A 24,356-nucleotide genomic window follows, 5' to 3' on the forward strand; every position below is an offset into this window, starting at 1 on the left:
CAGGATGCACTATTACATTTACATTTAATCATTTAGCAGACGCTCTTATCCAGAGCAACTTACAGTAAGTATAGGGACATTCTCCCCGAGGCAAGTAGGGTGAAGTGCCTTGCCCAAGGACACAACGTCATTTGGCACGGCCGGGAATCGAACTGGCAACCTTCAGATTACTAGCCCGACTCCCTAACCGCTCAGCCATCTGACCCCCCTATGGAAAGAAGGCAAGCTGGAGGAGGCAGTATGATGCTTTGGGCAATGTTCTGCTGGGAAACCTTGGGTCCTTCCATTTATGTGGATGTTACTTTGACACGTACCACCTACCTAAGCATTAGTGCAGGAATTGAATTATCTATAATAATTATAGATAATTTTATACTTACTCCTTAAGTAATACTTACTCCTTACTCAAAGAGAATGAATTCATATTTTCTTTCTACACAATTATGACAAAGCAAAAACTGTCTGTAGAATGTCTTTAAAATTATATTATTATAAAAACTCAAATACTACATTTCATGTGAATTTTTCATGTGTTGTTACAGTAAGAGTTAACAGGATTGAAACAATTTCTAATTGCACTGTGTACACATGGAAGGCTAATTGGGTGTGCTCAAGCCTTCGGCGAGAGCACAACCTTTGTTCTCTCACATATATATTTATTTATTTATTTATTATTGTTTATTTTCGCCCCCCTAAGGATCAGTCAATATTTGGACTACATACACAACGGCGGTGTCAAAAGGTTCGTCTTGGTAGCGATTGCGTTGGTTGTATTTTTATTTACGTTCCGTTGCATGGTTTAAGTAGAAATTGCGTTTTTGTGGTGAAAAGTGAAGCTAACGGTGGCTAATTTGCTAGCCACAGTCACTGACGTTACTAACGTCACTACGTCACTAACGTCACGAAAACACGCGTGACTACCTGTAGCAGAACATTCGTTTCACATCTGTTAACTTGGGGTTAGCTAGGCTAACTATAGCTTTACTGCAAGGCAGCTGCAGGAACGCCACAAGCAAAGAGGCCAGGGTGATAACTATTTACTCATTTTACTTTGTGATGTGAAACACAATTATGAAATGTAATGTACAATATTAGCTGATATTATTAAGGAAGTAGGCCCACATCTACTTTTGGAAACGGTAGTCTACTATTTCACTGAAGCATTAGCATCATGACATTAGCCTCTGTTGCCCGGGCAACACATACTACAGTGGTCTATGATGCATCTGTTTTCAATCTTTAAAATAAACATTCCTCACAAATACATTTTCGTTGTAGGATTTATTATGACATTACATTACAAGTAAACGATTTGTGGGTGAAATGATCATTACCTGTGGTTTCAAACCAGTAAATCCAATTCAACCAACGCAATCGCTACCAAGACGAACACAGCAGCAGTCTACTGTACTAGTACTGTACCGTACTGTAGTAGTACAATTTACCGGGGCAGCTTCTCCACACAGGGCTATATCACATTTTGCGTTGTTACTGACAATGATCGCTACCAGTGAGCTTTTTATGAATGAGCGATTTTCCACTAAATAAATGTCAAGCTTATTTACGTTTTGGGGGGCATATTTTCCGTTAGCAGATGGTACTGTTTGAATTGCGATTCCATCTTCTACTGCCGGGCAACGTCGTAGAATAATCTTCAAAGGGGGTTCTTTATTAATGAATGAATGCAATGAGTAGGCTAAATGCCTGAAAATATCATGAGAAGGGAAAAACTTAAAATGACGTTTAAGTCATAGAGATTAGGTCAATTTTTACACCGGTCTGCCCAATTTATTCGTTTTGTTTCAACGATGAGGCTGCCTCTTGCAGGGGAAATGAGAAGACATCTATTTCATTCTACACTTCACTCGTATTTTCAGTTGTAAATGAGCAGCAAAAAAAAATGCTTTTAAATCTATGTCATCTTTATAAATAATAAGTATGCATTTTTATATAAAATATACAGAAATATCAGTTGTAAAAATGTCATTCAAAAACGGACCCCTGTGCAACCGACGCAAGCAAGCACACCCTACAATTTCCCCAGAAATTGTACCCTCTCTAGTTAGAAATGGAATAGTTTGAAGCTGGCAGTGTAGATTCCTCCAAGAATCCTTTGGATCTTACCTGGTCGTCAGACTTGTAGTTGCCATAGTTGAAAAGACGGGACCTCAACTCCAACTCGGTGGCCCTTTCTCTCTCCCTCTGGATGGTGTGGTTCATGATATCTATCTGCTTAGTCAGCTGCTCTGTCTCATGCAGCCTGAGGAAGAGAGAAATCAAGTTGAAAAAGTTAGGGGACAAGAAGAGAATGTGGGTTGAGGGAAATGGAAATGGATTAGGTGGAGGTGTGGGAGGAACTTGTACACATTTGTAAGAGAAAGGGAGAAAAGAATGAGAAAGAATGAAAGAAGGATGAAAAGGACTTTGGGATGTTTAAGGTTGTGTTCACACTTGTCAAGTTTGGTTTAATTAAAATTCTGGTGCGATTGCTTAACCCTCGTGCTGCCTTCGGGTCACATGACCCAAAGGTTCATAACGAACCATCGTTGTGTTTACCCAATTTTACCCAATACAAAAACAAATTAAAATAATTTTCTTTTAACCTTTGCAATGTGGGGGGTCTGAGACAGCCCAACGGTTAAAAGAAAATGCTTCACTTTGTCTTTGTATGCGGTAAATCTGTCGCAATACGACGGTGGGTCACAATGACTGATGGGTCAGAATGACCCGAAGATAACACAAGGGTTAAGTGCGGTTCATGTGAACAAGTGTGAACGTTGTCATACGAACCCTGGTGCGCACCTAACAAGCTTGGCTTGGATATGTGAACGCAACACAGACCAAAGACGTCTAAACGGACCAATAATAGGATGTCGTCACAAGATGCAACCCATTAGAGCTTTAACAAAAAGAGGAGAGGGCTCATGTGGACCAACGAGGAGGTAAATCTCCTTATTAACATTTGGTCTGAATCGTCCAACAACCATATTTCAAGTATAATCGAAAAAACGCATAAAAATGCTGAAGTCTTCAAAATGTTCAGTGATAGGTTTAAAAGCTGTCCAATCAGGTTGCGACCTTATCCTTATGCCTTTTGTTTAGGTTGAAACAAAACCTGAAACTTTGCGTAAAGACAACACATTACGACAGAAATTGACGTCTAAACACATCCTTTTTGAATGTCTTTGTGGAGTTTGTGACCTATGTTTCGGCCTCCCTTCCCTTTTGTTTTGTGTTTTTTGCCTTTATACTTGCCAATTAACAGAATCGATGAGGGGAAACTACTGAGGACTGCGAGGAGGAGGTTAATCAACAACGTGGACTTCAGACTGCAGCAACCCACCCTACATTGTGCTTGCAGGGGCTGTGTGTTCCAGCCTCCAATGTGATGTGTGGTGTTGGCCTAACTCTAAAAGTCTGTTGTGTCTGAAAGATTGGGTTTTGAACTAGCCATCGCTGTGTAGAGCCGGCCTGGGAGACATGTCTGCCGTGATCGACGTCAGGTTGTAATTGAGGCAACAGAAGACTGGTTATTGGATTGTTCATTCGTTTGTTATCTGCCGCTTGTCCGGGGATCAGGTCGCGGGGGCAGCAACCTAAGCAGGGAGGCCCAGACTTCGCTCTCCCCGTCCACTTCCACCAGCTCTTCCTCGGGGACCCCAAGGCGTTCCCAGGCCAGCCGAGAGACATAGTCCCTCCAGCGTGTCCTGGGTCTTCCCCGGGGCCTCTTCCCAGTGGGACGTGCCCAGAACACCTCACCAGTGAGGGGTCCAGGAGGCATCCTGATCAGATGCCCGAGCCACCTCAACTGGCCCCTCTCGACGTGGAGGAGCAGCAGTTCTACTCTGAGCCCCTCCCGGATGACCAAGCTTTTCACCCCATCTCTAAGGGAGAGCCCGGACACCCTGCGGAGAAAGCTCATTTCGGCCACTTGTATTCGCGATCTCGTTCTTTCGGTCACTACCCACAGTTCATGACCATAGGTGAGGGTAGGAACGTAGATCCACTGGTAAATAGAGAGCTTCGCCTTTCGACTCAGCTCCTTCTTCACCACGACGGACCGATGCAGAGCCCGCATCACTGCGGACGCCGCACCGATCCGCCTGTCGATCTCGCGCTCCATTCTTCCCTCACTCGTGAACAAGACCCCGAGATACTTGAACTCCTCCGCTTGGGACAAGATCTCCTCCCCGACCCGGAGATTGCACTCCACCCTTTTCCGGTCGACAACCATGGCCTCAGATTTGGAGGTGCTGATTCGCATCCCAGCCGCTTCACATTCGGTTGCGAACCGCTCCAGTAACAGCTGGAGGTCGCGGCCCGATGAAGCCAACAGGACCACATCATCTGCAAAAAGCAGCGACCCAATCCTGAGGTCACTAAACCGGACCCCCTCAATGCCCTGGCTGCGCCTAGAAATTCTGTCCATATAAGTTATGAACAGAATCGGTGACAAAGGGCAGCCCTGGCGGAGTCCAACCCTCACCGGGAACAAGTTCGACTTACTACCGGCAATGCGGACCAAACTCTGGCACCGGTCGTACAGGGACCGGACAGCCCCGATCAGGGAATCCGGTACCCCGTACTCTCGGAGTACCCCCCACATGAGCCCCCGAGGGACACGGTCGAACGCCTTTTCTAAATCCACAAAACATGTGTATACTGGTTGGGCGAACTCCCATGTACCCTCCAGGACTCTGCCGAGGGTATAGAGCTGGTCCACTGTTCCACGGCCAGGACGAAAACCACATTGCTCCTCCTGAATCCGAGGTTCGACAATCCGATGGACCCTCCTCTCCAGGACCCCTCAATAGACTTTCCCAGGGAGGCTGAGGAGTGTGATCCCCCTAAAGTTGGAGCACACCCTCTGGTCCCCCTTTTTAAAGAGGGGAACCACCACCCCGGTCTGCCAGTCCAGAGGCACTGTCTCCGATGTCCACACGATGTTGCAGAGTCGTGTCAACCAAGACAGCCCTACAACATCCAGAGCCTTAAGGAACTCCGGGCGGACCTCATCCACCCCAGGGGCCCTGCCACCGCGGAGCTTTTCAACCACCTCGGCGACCTCAGCCCCAGAGATAGAAGGGCCCCCCCCGATGTCCCCAGACTCTGCCTCCACGTCAGAAAGAGTGTTGGTGGAATTAAGGAGGTCTTCGAAGTATTCCTTCCACCGATCCAGGACGTCCCCCGTCGAGGTCAGCAGCACACCATCCCCACCATATACAGTGTTGACAGTGCACTGCTTCCCCCTCCTGAGTCGCCGGATGGTGGTCCAGAACCTTTTCGAAGCCGTTCGGAAGTCATTCTCCATGGCCTCGCCGAACTCCTCCCATGCCCGGGTTTTTGCCTCCGCGACTGCCAAAGCCGCGTTCCGCTTGGCCTGCCGATACACATCAGCTGCCTCTGGAGTCCTACCAGAAGGTGGGAGTTGAAGTTGACAGGGGGTTCTGCCAGCCATTCCCAGCAGACCCTCACATTACGTTTGGGCCTGCCAGGCCTGACTGGCGTCCTCCCCCACCATCGTAGCCAACTCACCACCAGGTGGTGATCAGTTGACAGCTCCGCCCCTCTCCTCACCCGAGTGTCCAAGACATTCGGCCCCAAGTCCGACGACACGACTACAAAGTCGATCATCGAACTGAGACCTCGGGTGTCCTGGTGCCAGGTGCACATATGGACACCCTTATGCTTGAACATGGTGTTCGTTATGGACAAGCCGTGTCTAGCACAGAAGTCCAATAACAAAACACCACTCGGATTCAGATCGGGGGGCCCGTTCCTCCCAATCACGCCCCTCCAGGTCTCACTGTCATTGCCCACATGAGCATTGAAGTCCCCCAGGAGGACGAGGGAATCTCCGGGAGGAGCGCTTTCCAGCACCCCCCCCAGAGACTCCAAAAAGGGTGGGTACTCTGAGCTGCCGTTTGGTGCGTAAGCACAAACAACAGTGAGGACCCGTCCCCCCACCCGAAGGCGGAGGGAGGCTACCCTCTCGTCCACCGAGGTGAACCCCAACGTACAGGCACCGAACCGAGGGGAAACAGGTATTCCCACCCCAGCTCGACGCCTCTCACCGAGGGCAACTCCAGAGTCAAAGAGAATCCAGCCCCTCTCAAGGAGACTGGTTCCGGAGCCGATGCTGTGCGTCGAGGCGAGGCCGACTATATCTAGCCGGAATCTCTCTACCTCGCGCACCAGCTCAGGCTCCTTTCCCGCCAGCGAGGTGACATTCCACGTCCCTAGAGCTAGCTTCTGCAGCCGAGGATCGGACTGCCAAGGCCCCCGCCTTCGGCCGCCGCCCGTCTCACACTGAACCCCCCCCTCCTGTAGGTGGTGAGCCCGCTGGAAGGGGTCCCACGTTGCTTCTTCGGGCTGAGCCCGGCCGGGCCCCATGGGAAAAGGCCCGGCCACCAGGCGCTCGTCATCAAGCCCCACCCCCGGGCCTGGCTCCAGGGTGGGGCCCCGGTGACCCGCGTCCGGGCAAGGGCAGCTGGGAACCATTGTTGTTTTTCTTCTTGGTGAGTTTTTTGAGCCACGATTTGTCTGGTCTTTCACCTGGAACCTGTTGGGTGACCCTACCAGGGGCATAAAGACCCTGACAACATATCTTCCAGGATCATTAGGACACGCAAACCCCTCCACCGCGATAAGGTGGTGACTCAGGGAGGGGTATTGGATTGTTTATTTTATATACAACCAGAACTCAACTAAACTTAGTCTTTCTGTTAATGAAGAGGTGGACTAAAACACTTTCTTCAACAATAGTAAGCTATTGCAGTCTGTCAATAAAGGCAAATATTTAATTCAATTGTACTGTTTGGTCCAGATTTGAGCATTGGCAAAACTGAAGGTGTCAGAATAAATACAAAACACGCGTCAAAGTTGTCGCTGGCCAATCATGAAATAGCTGTGTCGTCATTAGAACCCTTGCAGTTGCTCTTGTGAAAATATGCTGGCAGTTCTCGAATCGATCTCACGGTACTTTGATGGCATACCGCATTATCAAGTCGGACAAAAAGTCTAACCAGCATTTACTGCTTCAAGTCATCCAGCTGCTGTCGGCGCTGCATGAAGTTGAACACACCTAGAGACACTCCAACGTAATGTTCACAACAAAATGTCATGACTGTCTTTCTGTTCCCCTCCCCTTGTGGGTGTGTCTGTGTTTGTCTGTCAGATTCAATGTCAGCTTGTTTGTCTTCGGTCATTATCACCACCTGTCTTGTGTTACCCCACTGATTACCCTGTCTATTTAATGTTCCTTCTGTGTGCAGGTCCCTGTCAGATCGTTGCATGTTGCGACACGTCTTGTGTCTCGTGTGAAAGTTACGTTCGGCTACCCCCAGTGCTTAGAAGTTCTGTTTAGTTTTTTGTTGTTTTCCCCGTCTGTTACAGGCGCTTTGGGTTTTTTCCCGGCTGAGTCGCCGAGGTGTTTTTGGTTTCATTTTTGCCCTTTTCGGTTTTTCTGAATAAAACCTTGGCTTGCATACAACTGCCTCTGACTTTTTGAACTCTACCTGACACAAAAGGGATGGGGGTTAACAGCTAAATGGGGGTGAGCAAAAGTTTTTAAAAAAGCCCCTGGACTAATTCCTACCAGGACACGTATAATTCCACCTCCAAACCCAGACCCTTGACCCCTGGTCTTACATCTTCTTCTGGGTCAAGTCCATGGTGTAGCGAATATCCTCCAGGGCCTCCTCGGTCTCGCGGGAATTCTGGATCAGAGACAGGTTCTGCTCCTCCAGCTCAGTCAGCAGGTCCAGGAGTTGCTGGGGGTCTGTGTAGTAAAGCTCAGGCTGTGCCTGTAGGGAGTGACAAAACACAGTGTGGAAAACCAATGTTATATACAGAGAGAGTAAGAGAGCATGGCTGTTATCAAATCATTTTCTGAATACAGTATCCTATCTTTTTGGTGGGTTAGTTTTCTGATTATTAGTCTTTAATTAAATGTCACATTTACTTAGGGATTTGATATTAGCCAAACAAAACCATGCCTACCAAACTATATTTTCATTTTTTTCGGTTTGTGGTTTAACTCGTCTGGCAGTGAGTCAGTAAAAATTCACATCACCAATGAATGAAATCTGACTCCATGGAATCTTACTAACCCTGACCCTCATGCAGAGAAATGTAAACTTTGAAAATGTGTAAAACTGACCTCGTACGCAGAGCCTTCTGAGTCTTGTTCTGACACAGTGCTGCTGAAATGGACACAACAAGTAGAGAACTTAAAAATTATATCTATAGATATTGTAACCAGGGCCACCAGGAAGGTGTGGCCAAGGGGTAACTGCCACACCGGTATGAAGACCCCCCAAAAATATGACATTTCATAGGCTTAACCGTACAGAACATTTGCATCAGAATAATTATTATAGTCTGATTGGCTAAGCGACAAACCATACTGCTTGAGAGTGGTGGCTTTACTTGTCTATCATACACAGCGTGCATTGTTTTGTTGCCTATAGAATCTCTGCCCTGAGATCCCGTGGAGAACAAACAAAGTGGCTGTGTTGCTTATGTTTACACTATATGGGGTGCCTGCAGCCCTAGATCACTGACAGTTATACAGCCCTGAAGGTTTTACGGCCTTGCCCTGACAGTTTTTTGCCCCTGCTGTTTCTGATTCTTCCTATAGGGTAGGAGTATATACGGTGAAATAATATTAAGGCTTAATATTTTTTTACTTTCATAACATACACACTATTACTAATAACGTCAATAGTTCATTTTATAGACTACAACCTTCTCCAAGAAGCTTAAACAGAGCCTAAAAATAGGCTTCTGTTTGCAACTTTCATCGCAGTTTATCTACGTGATTTAATAAATTAACTTTGTAGAATTGCATATCAGCAATGGCCTTTTACCTAATTTGGACCAGCTTAAAGATCCTGTAAAGTAAATTCCATGTTTTGCTTCTAAGTACATTATACTGTATATGTGTGAAATGAGTTCCTGAAAGCATGTGCAAAGCGCTAAAACTTTGTCGCACTGAAATGTGGAGTTAAACCGAAGAACAGTTTCTCTTCCGTTTTCAAATCAGGTTTTAATGGGCGGAGCCAAAAAATGCCCTATCTACGTCATTTCGCCCCATCTACGTCAGATCACTGAATGGCTCCTCCTGCTGTACTGTTATTGGGTGTGCTTTGCCTTCAGCAAGGGCACAACCTTTGTTCTCTCACATATATATTATTATTATTATTTTTTCCTTTCTTTTTGCCCCCCTACTCAGTCAATATTTGGCCTACATAGACAACCTAGGTGTCAAAAGTTTCGTCTTGGTAGCGATTGAGTTGCTTCTATTGGGATTTACGTTCCGTTGCATGGTTTAGGCTCAAGTTAAGTTTTTGTGGCGAAAAGTGAAGCTAACGGTGGCTAATTTGCTAGCCACAGTCACTGACGTTACTAACGTCACTAACGTCACGAAAACACGCGTGACTACCTGTAGCAGAACATTCGTTTCGCATCTGTTAACTTGGGGGATAGCTAGGCTAACTATAGCTTTACTGCAAGGCAGCTGCAGAAACGCCACAAGCAAAGAGGCCAGGGTGATAACTATTTACTAATTTGAGTAGTGAAATAGTAGACTACCGTTTCCGAAAGTAGATGTGGGCCTACTTCCTTAATAATATCAGCTAATATTGTACATTACATTTCATAATTGTGTTTCACATCACAAAGTAAAATGAGTAAATAGTTATCACCCTGGCCTCTTTGCTTGTGGCGTTTCTGCAGCTGCCTTGCAGTAAAGCTATAGTTAGCCTAGCTATCCCCCAAATTAACAGATGCGAAACGAATGTTCTGCTACAGGTAGTCACGCGTGTTTTCGTGACGTTAGTGACGTTAGTAACGTCAGTGACTGTGGCTAGCAAATTAGCCACCGTTAGCTTCACTTTTCACCACAAAAACGCAATTTCTACTTAAACCATGCAACGGAACGTAAATAAAAATACAACCAACGCAATCGCTAACAAGACGAACCTTTTGACACCGCCGTGGTGTATGTAGTCCAAATATTGACTGATCCTTAGGGGGGCGAAAATAAATAATAAATAAATAAATATATATGTGAGAGAACAAAGGTTGCGCCCTTGCCGAAGGCAAAGCACACCCAACTAGAGAGGGTACAATTTCTGGGGAAATTGTAGGGTGTGCTTGCTTGCGTCGTTTGCACAGGGGTCCGTTTTTGAATGACATTTTTTTTTGCTGCTCATTTACAACTGAAAATACGAGTGAAGTGTAGAATTAAATAGATGTCTTGTCATTTCCCCTGCAAGAGGCAGCCTCATCGTTGAATCAAAACGAATAAATTTGGCAGACCGGTGTAAAAATTGACCTAATCTCTATGACTTAAACGTAATTTTAAGTTTTTCCCTTCTCATGATATTTTCAGGCATTTAGCCTACTCATTGCATTCATTCATTAATAAAGAAACCCCTTTGAAGATTATTCTACGACGTTACCCGGCAGTAGAAGATGGAATCGCGATTCAAACAGTACCATCTGCTAACTGAAAATATGCCCCCCAAAACGTAAATAAGCTTGACATTTATTTAGTGGAAAATCGCTCATTCATAAAAAGCTCACTGGTAGCGATCATTGTCAGTAACAACGCAAAATGCGATATAGCCCTGTGTGGAGAAGCTGCCCCGGTAAATTGTACTACTACGGTACAGTACTACACTACTGCTGTGTTCGTCTTGGTAGCGATTGCGTTGGTTGAATTGGATTTAACGTTCCGTTGTACGGTTTAAGCTGAAATGAATTATTTTCATGAACAGATTGACAACGTTTAGGCTGTGGCAATGAAGTTTAAGTTAGTAGTTAGATAGACTTTTGATTTAAGTAAGGGGAGTGCCGAACATGTTCTGTCGCCGTTTGACTTCCTAAACAGCTGTGTAGTGTAGATGTTTTTGTAGTGTCTCGCGTAAGCTACAGCGTTGCAGTGAGCTACACTGGTTTGAAACCACAGGTAATGGTAATTTCACCAACAAATCGTTTACTAATGTCAGAATAAATCCTACAACGAAATGTATATGTGAGGAATGTTTATTTTAACGATTGAAAACAGATAACGCTACATCATAGACCACTGTAGTATGTGTTGCCCAGGCAACACAGGCTAATGTCATGATGCTAATACTTCAGTGAAATAGTAGACTACTGTTTCCGAAAGTAGATGTACTTCCTTAATAATATCAGCTTATACTGTACATTACACATCACAATTGTGTGTCATATCACAAAGTAAAATGAGTAAATAGTTATCACCCTGGCCTCTTTGCTTGTGGCGTTTCTGCAGCTGCCTTGCAGTAAAGCTATAGTTAGCCTAGCTATCCCCCAAGTTAACAGATGCGAAACGAATGTTCTGCCAAAGGTAGTCACGCGTGTTTTCGTGACGTAGTGACGTTAGTAACGTCAGTGACTGTGGCTAGCAAATTAGCCACCGTTAGCTTCACTTTTCGCAACAAAAACTTAACTTGAGCCTAAACCATGCAACGGAACGTAAATTCCAATAGAAGCAACTCAATCGCTACCAAGACGAAACTTTTGACACCTACGTTGTCTATGTAGGCCAAATATTGACTGAGTTTTAGGGGGGCAAAAAAAATAAAAATAATAATAATAATATATATGTGAGAGAACAAAGGTTGTGCCCTTGCCGAAGGCAAAGCACACCCAATTAGTGCAAACCGCTAACTTGATATTAGGCTACTCGTTGTAGAATGATGGTATTTTGGTGAAATGGTAGCTAATGTGCTAGAAGTAGTTGGAGAGCTCACTGTCTGCTGTCTCTACTGTAAATGTTTACTCCTGTGTTACAGCTCAGGGGAATATTTCATTTATATGCATCTGTATGTTTCACTCATTGAACAAATACATTCTAATTCTATACTGTTTTGTTCGGCTTGACGTAGCGTCCATTATCTGGGTCGTAGGTAGTTTACTTGAGAGAGGCGGCGCCTTCCAGTGAGGGGGCCGAGCTTCAGCTCCTTCAGGCGACACGCCCCCCCAGTCTCGAACAGAGAAGACTGCTAATTTTCTTACGATTTCAAAGCCTAATTTAACATACTTGTCGGGGGTTTTTTCATTCGAATTTGGATGGGTAGTTAATAACACATTATTCCGTGGTGTGCTGAACTTGAAACTCGTTTTTAATTCCACTTTACAGGATCTTTAATGCCCTTGTCAGAGAGCTACATTGTCCCTCTCTTCTAAACAGTTAATAACCTTTAGTTATTAATGGGGGGAAACTAAAAATTAAGAAGCGCAAAAGGTTTCGTAAAATTCCTCATCAGCATCGAGAACTAGCCGGTCCACAATGAGTTCCTGCTAGATACCATCTATTGACATGTTAAAATGAATTGACATCGACCCGTAGCTAATTGCTTCTCCGAATAACCCAACAGAGAACAATAACTTTTGCAGATTATTTAACATACTCGTCGTGTCCCTCCTAATCTCTGGTCAGTCTGCTATGCTGGCTCAAACCTACGTACGCCCATACGTAACTGTACAGCCTCCCCTTATAGGACGCATCAGGAACAGCAGTAGCGTAAAACTGTCAGGGCAGGGCCGTAAAACGGTCAGTGCTCTAGGGCTGCAGGCTCCCCCTTCTATTTACGAGCTATCCTCTGGTCGGCAAAGAGTTCACAGCGGCTCGAACCAACTGTACAACAGTAGATTTACGAATATTATGTTTGTTTGTTTTTACAACGCCTTGCCTTATTACGTTTTAACTGACCTTTTGTTGCAGCTGACAGTAATAGATTATGTTCAGGCATAGAGGAGACTAGTTAACTAGCTAACTAGCTAGCAAACCTTTTTGCCTCACTTACAATTTTCTCCCCACCAGTTTCAGACCCATGGTGCCACCTCTGATTGTAACTCAAACATATGTTCCCTTCATAAAAGTACAGAAGTTCTCACACTTTGTCACTGGGACTTGTAGACTTCCTGTTCTGTCTGGAGGAAGCCTTAGGGTCTTTCAGCTGGGAAAGGTCTCTGCTGGTGAACGACCCCTTGCTCACAATGTCTGGAAGTGTACGTGTGAGACAGATTAAATTTAAGAGAGAGGGAAATGGATAGGGAGAGAGGGCTTGATTATTATGGAATACACAACATGCAGACCACACTGGAGACAGTGAAACTTACACATCCCAACTCAAAACAAAATAATTTAAGACAGAGATAAAGGACATACTACGGCCAGTCTTCTTCTCTTTCTCCTTCTCGTTTGCTTTCTCCTTGTCCTTGCTCTTGGTGGTGGACTGGATCTTGGTAGACTTGGCCTTGGTCCTCTGGGTCTCTTGCCATTCTGGAGGTGAGAGCTTAAAGAGGAAGTCCTTATAAAGAGTGTACTCCTTCAGAATGTCTTCAAATTTGGAAATGTCACTGCAAGATCATCATACACACACATATTACACATATGTATTTTTGGACACATCCTCATACATTTACAAAACTAGATAACTACATAGACATTCAGGAAAATACTGAAAATGTTCAGTATTTTGAGGCCATGGATGTTATGCATGGAGTCATCATGGCTACCACTCATGTTACTTACCTCTTAATGGCCACCATTTTAGTAGTAATTCTCTTGATCTCAGCAATCCTCTCCAGTTTGGCCTTAGTCTCTTGCTCAGCTCTATTAGAATGCCGAAATTCATTCATAAAGTGAATCATCAATTAATAGAGGGTATTTTAAATTTCTGTTGATTACTTTGTCATGGAATAATTTTCAGGTTGTTTCTATATCTATGGAAATTGCTGTAATTGATGTAATTAAGTGTTCTGGGAATATCTACAGTTGACATTCTGCCATGTGCGTTTACATTTTGATGGCTTCCACAGAGTTCTTGTCATTCTCTTTAAGGAACTCGTCAAACATGACAGCGTCGTTCTCAAGGAGCGTCTCAGCTTGCATCAGCTTCCTCTCCTCCTCAGCCGCCACCCTCTCCAGCTGTGCAATCTCCCCGTACTTCACTGCCAGAGAGTACTGGGAGGCAGTGAGGATGTGGAAAGTAGAAGTGAAGAGATGAGAGGAAAATATTGAGTTAGGGAGACTAGAGGAATGAATACGGAGAAAAGTAAAAAAACAAAAAAAAAGACAGAGAGACAGAAAAGAAGAGGCAAGAGTCAAGGCCAGCAACAAGTAACCTGACTTGCCAGATGGTTTGTTACAAATATCTGTCACAGAGTGGGATGGGTGCGGGGGAACGCTGCTGAAAAAGGAGAGTAAGAAGGAGGGAGGTTTGAGGAGTTGACACCTGGCATTTCGGTCTCCCTTTCCCTTTTGTTTTGCGTTTTTTTTCCCTTTGTAACTCATCCAATATACAGGAGCAACGAAACTATCAACAAGACTACCAAAGAGGGCTCATCAATAAGCCGATGGTAGACTGGAGCATTACGTTCCTTACTGAAAGGGAGACAGCCTGGGCTGCAGAGGCTGTCTCCCTTTCAGTAAGGAACCCATTTTATGTTGTGCAATCTGTGCTGTACTACATAACCCTAAAATACCTTTGTTGTGCCTTTTTTCCTGTCGCCCTCGGTGGCGGTCCCAAGACCAGTGTGTTAGTTTTTTTTTGTGCTTTTTTTCTCCACTAGGAGATCACTACAGTTGTAGTGCCTCTTCTTAATCTGTAGTGTGTTCCTTTTAACAGTCTAGTGGGGGTGATGAACGAACAAGCTCTGTCAGTGAGGGGGCCCTCCACACTAGACTCTGGATATTAGTAATGTAGGGTGATTGGTGAGGCCTGCCCTGTGGGGAAAACTGAAGACACCTGTTAATTTTATCAATAAAGTGTATTTTCGTACATTGACCTCTCCAGGGGTCTCATTTATAAAACTGTGCGTAGGATTCTTACTAAAAGTGTACGTACGCCCAAAAGCCTAAAATGGCGTACGCTCACAAAAATTCAGATTTATAAAACCGTGCGTACGCACACCTGTATGCAATGTTCCCTTTATAAATCACAGATTACCCACAAGTGTGCGTACGTGAATCAGCATTGTACCCTGCCCTGAACACGCCCATTTTTAACCATAAATAGTCAATGCAAAGCACCTCATGAATGCTAATCTAGTATCTCATCATGACCCTGGCATGCAATTGTTCTGTACGGTGAATCATAGCGCATGACAACTTCTCAGACACTGTTAGCCTATTGGTGGAGCCCGAAAACTCAGAAAATGTGGTGGCCGGTAGATCACCAATTACAAAAACTGTGCGAGTGGCGTCAACTGTGCCAGTGATACCGCGAGTCGGGATACAATTTGAAAACAAAAGCGTTTTGTTATGAACAGTAATCTATTAAAGTCTGGACTGATGACGTGGAGTGTAGCGATTGCACGGGAGATTAACGACTGTATTTCCAGTTTTTGACATGACTATATATGCACAGTATTAAATAAATATATTTATACACTGTATTCTGCAGTTATTTAAAGGTAGGATATGTGATGTTATCTGCATTCCATGCAGTCGGGCATTTCCCCCTCCTGCACTCCGGTAGTGGACAATATGATGGTGAGACAGCGCTGAATTTTGATTTAAAATTTTAGTTGATTGTTGTGATGGCATTTTTTGATATAGTTACTAAGAATGTATTTTTAATAGACTGAGGTTGTGTTTAAACAAATGGATGTTGCAATTGGTCTTAAGGTATTTATGGTGTTGGGTTATGATGCCTGATTGAGAAGCTAGGGGCACGGAGGTTGGGGGATGTTTGAGTTCTGTGGCCTAAAGGGAGATGGGTCAGTTGATCTAGCAGCCCTGACCTTTTGGCCGAGGAGATTGTGTCCTGTGTCCTGTTTGTGTTTCATTAAGGGTATCTTTACTGTCCTCATTTAGAGAAAGAGCCGTGACATCAAAAGACTTTGGTCACTTGACCTGGGGGGTTATTTTGTCTTAACTGTCACTGAGCAGTGCTGACCAATCACAGAGTTCAGAATAACCATTTGATCTAAAGTTTATATAAGGCAGGGTTTTAGGGTTGTTCTGGATCACTCTGGCAAACGACCTGTGGCTAGCACCTCCTTCGTTATGACTGATCACAAAGTACTTTGTTAAATCATGATCTGTATAAGCAAAATAAATTGTAATAAACACACATCTCTTGACTACTCAGATCTACACAGTGCCGCTTGAATTTCCACCATTACACTTGGTGGCCAGTAGGGGGATCCTCATTGGTCTACGGCGTTCAGCAGGCGGCTCCCCTCGGCGAATTGATCTTCCGGCAAAAAGCCGCCTTTCCTTCCGCCATGCGTGAGACAGCAGGGCCAGGGGGGGCGCCCGTTGGACGTTTTGTGGCTGACGCGGGGTCTTCAAATGAACCGGTGAGATATTCTTTTGGTTACTGTGTGATATTGAATTGTCTAAATGTGTTTTTTTTTTTAGGCTATTGTCAATAATTCGGTTAAGTAAGTAATTGGGCAGAGGTAAAACTGTCCTGTACGTGTAAAGCCGTACGAATTAATAAGGTAAGGTTGTTGAACCTACCTTTTACGTGAAAGTCGTAAAAGAAATGTCTGCAGAAGTGTGTCGACGGACACACACAGAGGTAGTGTTGTTGACGAACAAACACATAGAGGGAGATAAATTCACATGTTATATCGTGTTATGTGTCTTTTTGAGACCCTAAGGATTAGAATATGTTGGGTTAGTGATAGTTTGAGAAATTGTATTGGCATTGGTGCAGTTCTTATTTATTAACGGCCTAAACGTGATTCTAAGTTCCGAGAGAAAAGTATACTTGTGAGGAAATCAGCTGTGTGAGTGAGTGTTTACAAAGGGTTTGAGTCCCTGAAGGTGGAGAACAAAAAAGATAGGATGTATCCTGAGGGATTTTCAAAACAAAGGTTTGAGTTTTTTACACACGTGTTCATTTTTGTTTTATATGTTTTTTGAGGTTAAAAGAAGTATGAGTAACTAATGGTGTCTATTATTCAAGCTATATACAAATTACAAAAATCAAAATTTTAATTACTTTTCGAAATTTTAATTATTTTTTCGGTTTGAATATTTGTAATTTAAGATTGTGCAGTTATTTTCCTTGAAAGTTGGGAAGTCGGAATTTAATTGTTTTTAGAAACGAAAAGGAGTAATTGTGTCTTTATTTTCCGTCGTTGGTTATCGTTTATGGATTGTAATTCTGAAAATGAATGGTCTGGAGGCAGAATTGACCTGTCCAAACATCGATTACATGAAGCAAAAGTATGGTAACGATAGTTTATTGCAAATGCAAATATGGATTGATAAATGTGGATTTTTCGTGGATTTTTTGTTTTAAGAACCTTATTGTATTGCGAAATAGGTTCGTGGGGAGAAATAGATACACGATTTTTTTTGAAGTGGAGAAAAGAATAGATTTTAGCCTGATTGGAGAGCTTTTTCTGATTGGATGGAGATGGGTAGAGGGATAAAGAAATATTAGGACAGAATAGTGTGGGGAATTTTTCATCTATTTCCCCACAGATTCACGATTGAGATTTTCTGGCTGTTCCTCAAACAAATTTCGCCTCATCCGCAGCCAGGGGTGTTGCGGCAGGATGCGCGGGCGCATGAGGGTTTGCGGGAATGCGAGAACAGAATACGAAGAGGTCAGACATTTGCCATTTCTTCTGACAGCCGGTTATATCTAGGAAAAGTCAAGAAAGTAGGATCCTGGAATGTTTTTTATAGATTTGCTTTGGATTCCCGCAAAGATTGAAGCTTGTGCCTTGACTTGCAATTGCCATTGTGTTTCCAAGAAGGAAAGGTTAAAGTCCTCTCCGGAACAAAGGGTTTGAGTCCCTGTTGTGTTTGGAATAAGCGTGTTGTGGGCTATGTTCAAAGCTGATGCAGAGCGTGTTGACATGCTGTTGAAAACATGTAGGCCAACACGAATTGCTAGGTATGGTCAATCCAAAATGCGTGCTTTAACTGTGGGAATTTGAGCAAAATGTACGTGAATGTCCGGAGATGTGTCATCACTGTTGAAAGTTTTTTTTGAAAATTGTGAGCGAACTCTCAAATCAGAGGGGTTCGTGACCGGAAGTTGAGTTCCGAACTGGTGACGTACAATGTTTATCGGTTATGACACTGTTGGTAGAGGAGAGACGATTGACTTGTTATATTGTTTTACAACTCTGTGTTAACCGTTATATTTGATGTTAGACTTTACATCGGTCTGATTACCGCCAGAAGGCATTTGTTTTTGAAGACGGAGACATTCTGTTTTGAAAATGCTAATGTTAATTCTTTGACTGAATTCTCCACTTGAAAAGAGGCGCATGCGCTTGAGCCTAGCGGAAGTTGATTCTTTCGGTGAAGCTCATTCTGCGTGCAGTGCCCACACATGAGTGCAAAAAAAAAAAAAAACACTCATTTTATTGAGAATTTGACGTTGAATTGAGAAGTATATTGGTTGGGAAAACAGATGTGTGTTTCTGTTTCTTTGTCGAACTTAAGAAAATATTGTGAGTTGCCATACTCTTGATTTGGAAATTATGTACAGACCGATTTTCTATATTATGAGCTTGATTCGTTATTGAATAACGCGCTGGAAATTTAGTGTTTGGGTAGGATAATTGGTAAAAGGCCAGTTTTGGCAATAAAGCGGTATTCATTTTAAGAATTACAATCCCGGGGTTATTGAAACTTTTATAGAAAGTTATGTGTTCAAACGGAAATGTTATGTTGTTTAAGGAATATTTTTGTTTATGTCTGGAAATGTTCGATGGTTTTATTTTTAATTTTGTGGGAATTCACAGATGTTACTGTTGTTTAAAGAAATATGTAAAGGGTTATGAAGAAGTGATTAGAAAGATTGAGCCAGTCCGAGGGACTGAAGTGTATACAAGGGGAACTAGTTCGAGAGACCGAATTGCGTTTGTTGTTAAGGGCAAAGGTGCTACATATGTGTGTTTATTGCTGCTGAGATGATTTGTTGAAATGTGTTGGGTTTGGTGGTATTCATATTTACCTATTTAAATGGACTTGAAGTTGAAGCTTTGTCCAACCAGAATGCTAATACATGGGTAAACTGTCGTTCTCTGACGAGTGATATTAGGTGCATATGTAGATTTCGGAGCCTAATTTTTAATGGTTGATAGACTTGTAAAGAAAATCCAGGCTGTGACTGTTGGTTAATGGCTAATGGTGAAAACGTGGAGGAAGTGCATTTTGTTCTGTCCCGAGACAAAGGAGAGTCCAGGAAGTTGAATTTGCAACTATGGCAACGACATTGGCTAACAAACTAACAGACCGACAGGCGGGTACAGGCTAGTAAAGGAATTGCAGCTTGATATTTGAGATCCAGGATGAGTAACCGCATGACGCATGCGCAGATGGAAGTTGAGAAATTTACAAAGACGCAAATTTAGAGAAATAGATACATTTGGAGCGAATTTTACATATTGATTTGGTTACTTTTGAAATATGTTACGTGATGAGTATTTTGAAACATTTGCTAACAAGGTTTTTGTTTGTTTGAGGACATTTTAAATGAGTTTCATAAATTCCGAGGAAAGGTGGGGGCTAAAAAAAAAGTCCCGTTACGTTGAGTTTTACTGAGGTGATCCCAGAGGGTGTAATTCTGCATAATTATGTGAGTATTAATGGTGAAAGATGTGTCCGTTTAGATGAATTCGAAGTTTGGTGGTTTACGAATGTATGATTTAACATTTGTTCTAAATCCTAGCCAAACAGGGAGGTAGAAGCCTTTCAGACCAGGACTTGTATTTACGAGCGGAACATCTGTGGTGTGTGATGGTATCCATAAAAATGCAGAAATTAGACCCTGGTTCATAAATTAGTTCTAATTGGATTGGAAAAAGTTATACTTTAGCAAAATTAAGTGAATAGCTGGTAAACGCCAACCATCTGTGTTGTTTAAAAGAAATGAAAAAAGGTTGAGAGTTTTTGCTTTGTTCCAGAGCGCGCTGTTTGATGCGAGTTTGAAATGCGCGATTGTTTATTTGAGTTGATTCACTAACAAAGAGTAATTGAGATAGCTGGTAAATATAGGAATATTCAAAGGTGTATACATTACATGCTTTGATAAAACTTTTGAGGAGTTAAAGAATAAGGTTTTGTTTTACGGGTTTATGTTAAATTGTGAATTTAAAGGTTTAAAAGAAAAAGGGAGAGTTTATATTTTCTTTTGTCTTAAGGGCATGGTACAATGTTTTGGGATAAACAGTTAGGCTGTGATGAGGTTGTATCATTATGGTATTGGTTCATAAAGAGGGTTATGATAACTTGGTTTTGAAATAATTTGGGAAGACTCATTAAGTCTGATAAATTGTGGTGTGATGGTTGTGCTAAGTAGCTTGTTCTGGACTGCAGCCAAAGCAAGTTATGAAGTTCTACCTATCTAACCTATATAGAAATATAGATGGGGTATATGTTTGGCTAATGGTTACATTAAGAACATTTTATGGTCTATGTTTTATTTTGGAATCATACAGATTAAATTCTGGTTTAGGGTAGTGATGCTGGTTTTCTACATGCCTTGGAAAAAGAGAGATTTGATTTGGTGAATTTAAATACAAAAAAAAATTAAAAGGGAATCTGAAATTTAAAGGTATTCATTTGAACTGTTCCTAAAGGTTTTTGAAGAAAAGATAATAAGAGACTAAAAGTTGAGGTTATTCGTAATTTGGCTGTTTTCTAAAAATAGTTTTATTTTATACAAATTGGTTCAAAGGTTGGTTGCTTCAGTGTAAGCTTGTTAATTCATAAAAGGGAAAAGAGTTAACATATGTACTGATAGTTAAATACATCATTGGTGTTACATATGATTTTGGGAAAGGTATGGAAACAGGAAGTTTCTTAGTTTGATCTGGGACACAACTTGCTGTATGCAAATGTGGAATTCACTCTAACAATTATGATTATTCCACAGGGAAAATGCTAGTGCTGATACTAGCTGGAGCAGTTTCTAGATTGCCTGAATGCATTGATGAACTAACTAGAATATGTTTTTGATGTTGATATGTTTACAGGAAGTGATGAGATGATGTTGCTATGTCCGGATGAGCCTAACTTGACAAATTTGGGCTTACAGGACTCTTTTGAGGAAAATTGTTGTGTGACCTTGATACAACATTTGTTACAGGTTCTTTAAGGGAAGCGCAGGCTTCTTAGAGAGGAAGAGATGACGTTTAGGAATTTATGACTGACTGATGACTGACTGATCCAAACAGAGAGTGACTATGGGGGTTTTATGGTTTTATGAATTTAGCTTCAGTAGTTTGGATTTGTGATAGGATTGTGAGGGTTTGATATGATATTGCTGAGTTGAAAATATTGGACTGTATTTAACCCAGAGTGAGAATTTTGTTTTGTTTGAGTATATTTGATAAGATTTACAGAATACAGCGGACAGATGGAGAAAGGAATGGTGGAATGGAGATTCGAACTTGGACAAATCCACAAGAAAATGCGTTTTGGAAAAAGGAAGGATATGAGAATAAAAAATGGAGGTTGTATGGTCTGCATAAAACATTTATCTTGAGATTTTGCTAAGTTAACACATGGAAAGATCATGCCTCTACAGTTTGTGTGATATCAAGAAGAATGCATTATTTTAGCATACAAGAGGATTTGTAATGGATGCATAGTCATTTTGTTAATACTTCATATGTGGGACAAGTATTATGAGAAAAGGAATTTAAACACGATAAGCTTCACAGTTAAGGTTAGAGAAACCATTTGGGTATTGATAGATGGATTTTGTAGAGTTCAATTTTTGGAGAAGTGATACTGTTTAATGATTGTTGATGGGAAGAAGTTTTAGACTTCTCAGGGGCTCAGTGATCAAGCTTTTGTTCATTTAGATTATTCTTCGATGGGATTTTTCTTTGAGGTTATGTAATGATAATGGGTCACACTTGTTTATGGAAGTTATTTTGGTGTTGGTAGGATTCAACATTGTGTTAATCACTTCAGTTGAATGAGAGAACAGAACTTTGAAGACTAAGTCAGACGACAAGAAGTCAGTTACCTTTAACTGACCTCTGTGAGAATGTGCTTGTTTATCACTGTGCAACCTTTTTGGAGTCTATTTTGTGTGAGATTCACAGGCAGGTGAAGGAGGCTATTCCTATGACTGGACCGCTGCATGATTTGATACCAGATGACTGGATCGTGGTGAAGGACCTGAAACGCCTGGAGGAACCCAAGGTGGACGGGGCCATACCAGATTCTCCTGACGACCAATTCGGCGGTTAAGATCGAGGGGAGAGCAACGTGGATACACGCTAACCATTGCAAGCGTGCACCTTGTCTGGAGACGGAAGCATTGGATACGCGTTCTGCGTAGTACCAAGGAAATTTCCGAGCTGTGCGCAAAGTGCGGTGTCGTTGAAAGTTGCCCTGAGCAATTTGATCGTCGTTTGCAATCGATTCGACTAGACTACACCGCCTGACAGAAGTTTGCCTACATTCAACTGAAGATGGCCACTACGGATGCACGACCATGGCATCAGTTCCGACAACCTGGACTTTGTGGTATACGGGGTGCAGTGGGTTTTGTCTTGGGAATGGCATTTCTTATTGCTCTTATTGTATTTTCGCTTTTGTATTTTAATAAAAGTATGCATAATTCTGATGATACTATGACAATAGATCCAATGACTTCAACTGTTTCACCTGCAACGTTCCAGATGTTGAAAAGTGATGAGAGAGAGGTTGTAGATGAAATGGAGTGGAAATGGAGAGTTTAATTCTTGGTATAAGTTAGCAACATATTCAGTAAAACAAGTTTTAGGCGAAGAACACCCACCATGTGTGTATTGCCAGCCACTTAAGGATGTTTCACTGATTATGCCAGCACCATTTAATTCAACTAGTTGTTATGATTTTAATTACCATCGAATTATTTCAGGTGACATTGATAAAACGAGATGTGTGGACAGTAGTCATCTGGTTTTGTTCAGGAATTGTCCAGTCTGTCCCACTAACTGCTATCATTACCAGTGTTCTAGTGCTTGGTATTTAAATTCCAATCTAGGATGTGCAGCAGTACGTCCTATGCTTACTGGACCAATTGAGAACGAGGGAACGGAAGATGTTCTGATTGATTTTGTTATAGTTCCAGGGCAAAAGTTTGAGTGTTTCGAGAAAAGTTCCGATATTGTTAAAACAGTATTCGTGGGGAACTTTAGTGAAGGGAAAGTAAAGATTGGAACTTGTGATGCAGTTTAGAGATGTTAATGGGACTTTACACCCTTGTTACAAGTATAGAAGCTCTGTTCGTGTGGATAGTGAGGGAAAACATCATACTCCACCACCTTCTGGCCCATTGGTATATCCAGGACGCGATATAGCTGATATATTTTGGTATTGTGGGGGTAGAATTAGATCACGTTTACCAAAAGGATGGGTGGGAGTGTGTGCTAAGGTGATGTTAGTTAGTAAGACGTTGATTAAGCCTTTAGGAAATGTGACGGTTGATTCAGGCAGACAGAGACGAGCTGCTCCTGTTGGATCTTTTGATAGTGGAATTTACATAGATGATATTGGAGTACCAAGAGGGGTGCCTACTGAGTTTAAAGCTAGAAATCAGGTAGCTGCAGGACTAGAATCATTCTTTTGCGTACATTGTACGGTTAACAAAAATGTGGATTGGATTAATTATATATATTATAATCAGCAAAGTTTTATTAATTACACTGTTGATGCGATTTCTGGATTATCAGAACAATTGGCTAAGACTTCAGAGATGGCATGGCAAAACAGGATTGCTCTAGACATGTTGTTGGCTGAAAAAGGGGGTGTTTGTGTACTTTTCAATAATACATGTTGTACGTACATTCCAAATAATACAGCGAGTGATGGGTCAGTCACTAAAGCATTATCCAGCATGCGTACTTTGAGATTAGAATTGTCTGAACATTCTGGATTTGATGATTCAAAAGGAGTTTGGTCATGGATTGACGGTTCTTGGGAAATGTTTGGTAAATGGAAGGCAGTTCTTCTGTCTGTTTTGTGTGGAATAGGTGTCATTTTGTTGATACTATTGTTTTTGGCTTGTCTGTTTCCCTGTGTAAGGAAGATTGTGGAAAAGACAATGGCTAAATCATTTGCTGTTCAAATGATGAACTATAGTCCCTTAGAGGATTCTGACTGGGTTCCACCATTTAAGGATGAAGAGGCTACTGTGAGTGATATGTAATTCTCTTGTTATTTTTGGGGTTATGTTTTGATTAAAGGGGGTTACTTTATTTTCTTGCCCCCAATATCTGTATGGATGTTTTATATTTTTGTATGCTTATGCTTTTGTATGCCTTTGTTGTTTAAAAAGAAAAAGTAAGGAATGTGATGGCATTTTTTGATATAGTTACTAAGAATGTATTTTTAA

General features: G+C 42.3%; 1 protein-coding gene across 3 annotated transcripts in view; it reads right to left on the reverse strand.

Moving 5' to 3' along the window:
* Positions 1–24,356, reverse strand: part of cfap100 (cilia and flagella associated protein 100) — a 37,135-nt gene that overhangs the window by 2,602 nt on the left and 10,177 nt on the right. For 2 of the 3 annotated variants that reach the window (XM_062456461.1, XM_062456442.1), the window contains 7 exons: positions 13,842–14,005; positions 13,574–13,654; positions 13,208–13,398; positions 12,934–13,039; positions 8,162–8,204; positions 7,651–7,805; positions 2,125–2,260 (listed from right to left, as the gene is read on the reverse strand). In XM_062456461.1, the coding sequence (XP_062312445.1) occupies positions 2,125–2,260; positions 7,651–7,805; positions 8,162–8,204; positions 12,934–13,039; positions 13,208–13,398; positions 13,574–13,654; positions 13,842–14,005 (876 nt within the window). The remainder of the gene's footprint in view (positions 1–2,124; positions 2,261–7,650; positions 7,806–8,161; positions 8,205–12,933; positions 13,040–13,207; positions 13,399–13,573; positions 13,655–13,841; positions 14,006–24,356) is intronic. The other variant, XM_062456452.1, reaches the window with a different exon arrangement.

The sequence above is a fragment of the Osmerus eperlanus genome, chromosome 1 (assembly GCF_963692335.1).
Source record: "Osmerus eperlanus chromosome 1, fOsmEpe2.1, whole genome shotgun sequence".
NCBI lineage: Eukaryota > Metazoa > Chordata > Actinopteri > Osmeriformes > Osmeridae > Osmerus > Osmerus eperlanus.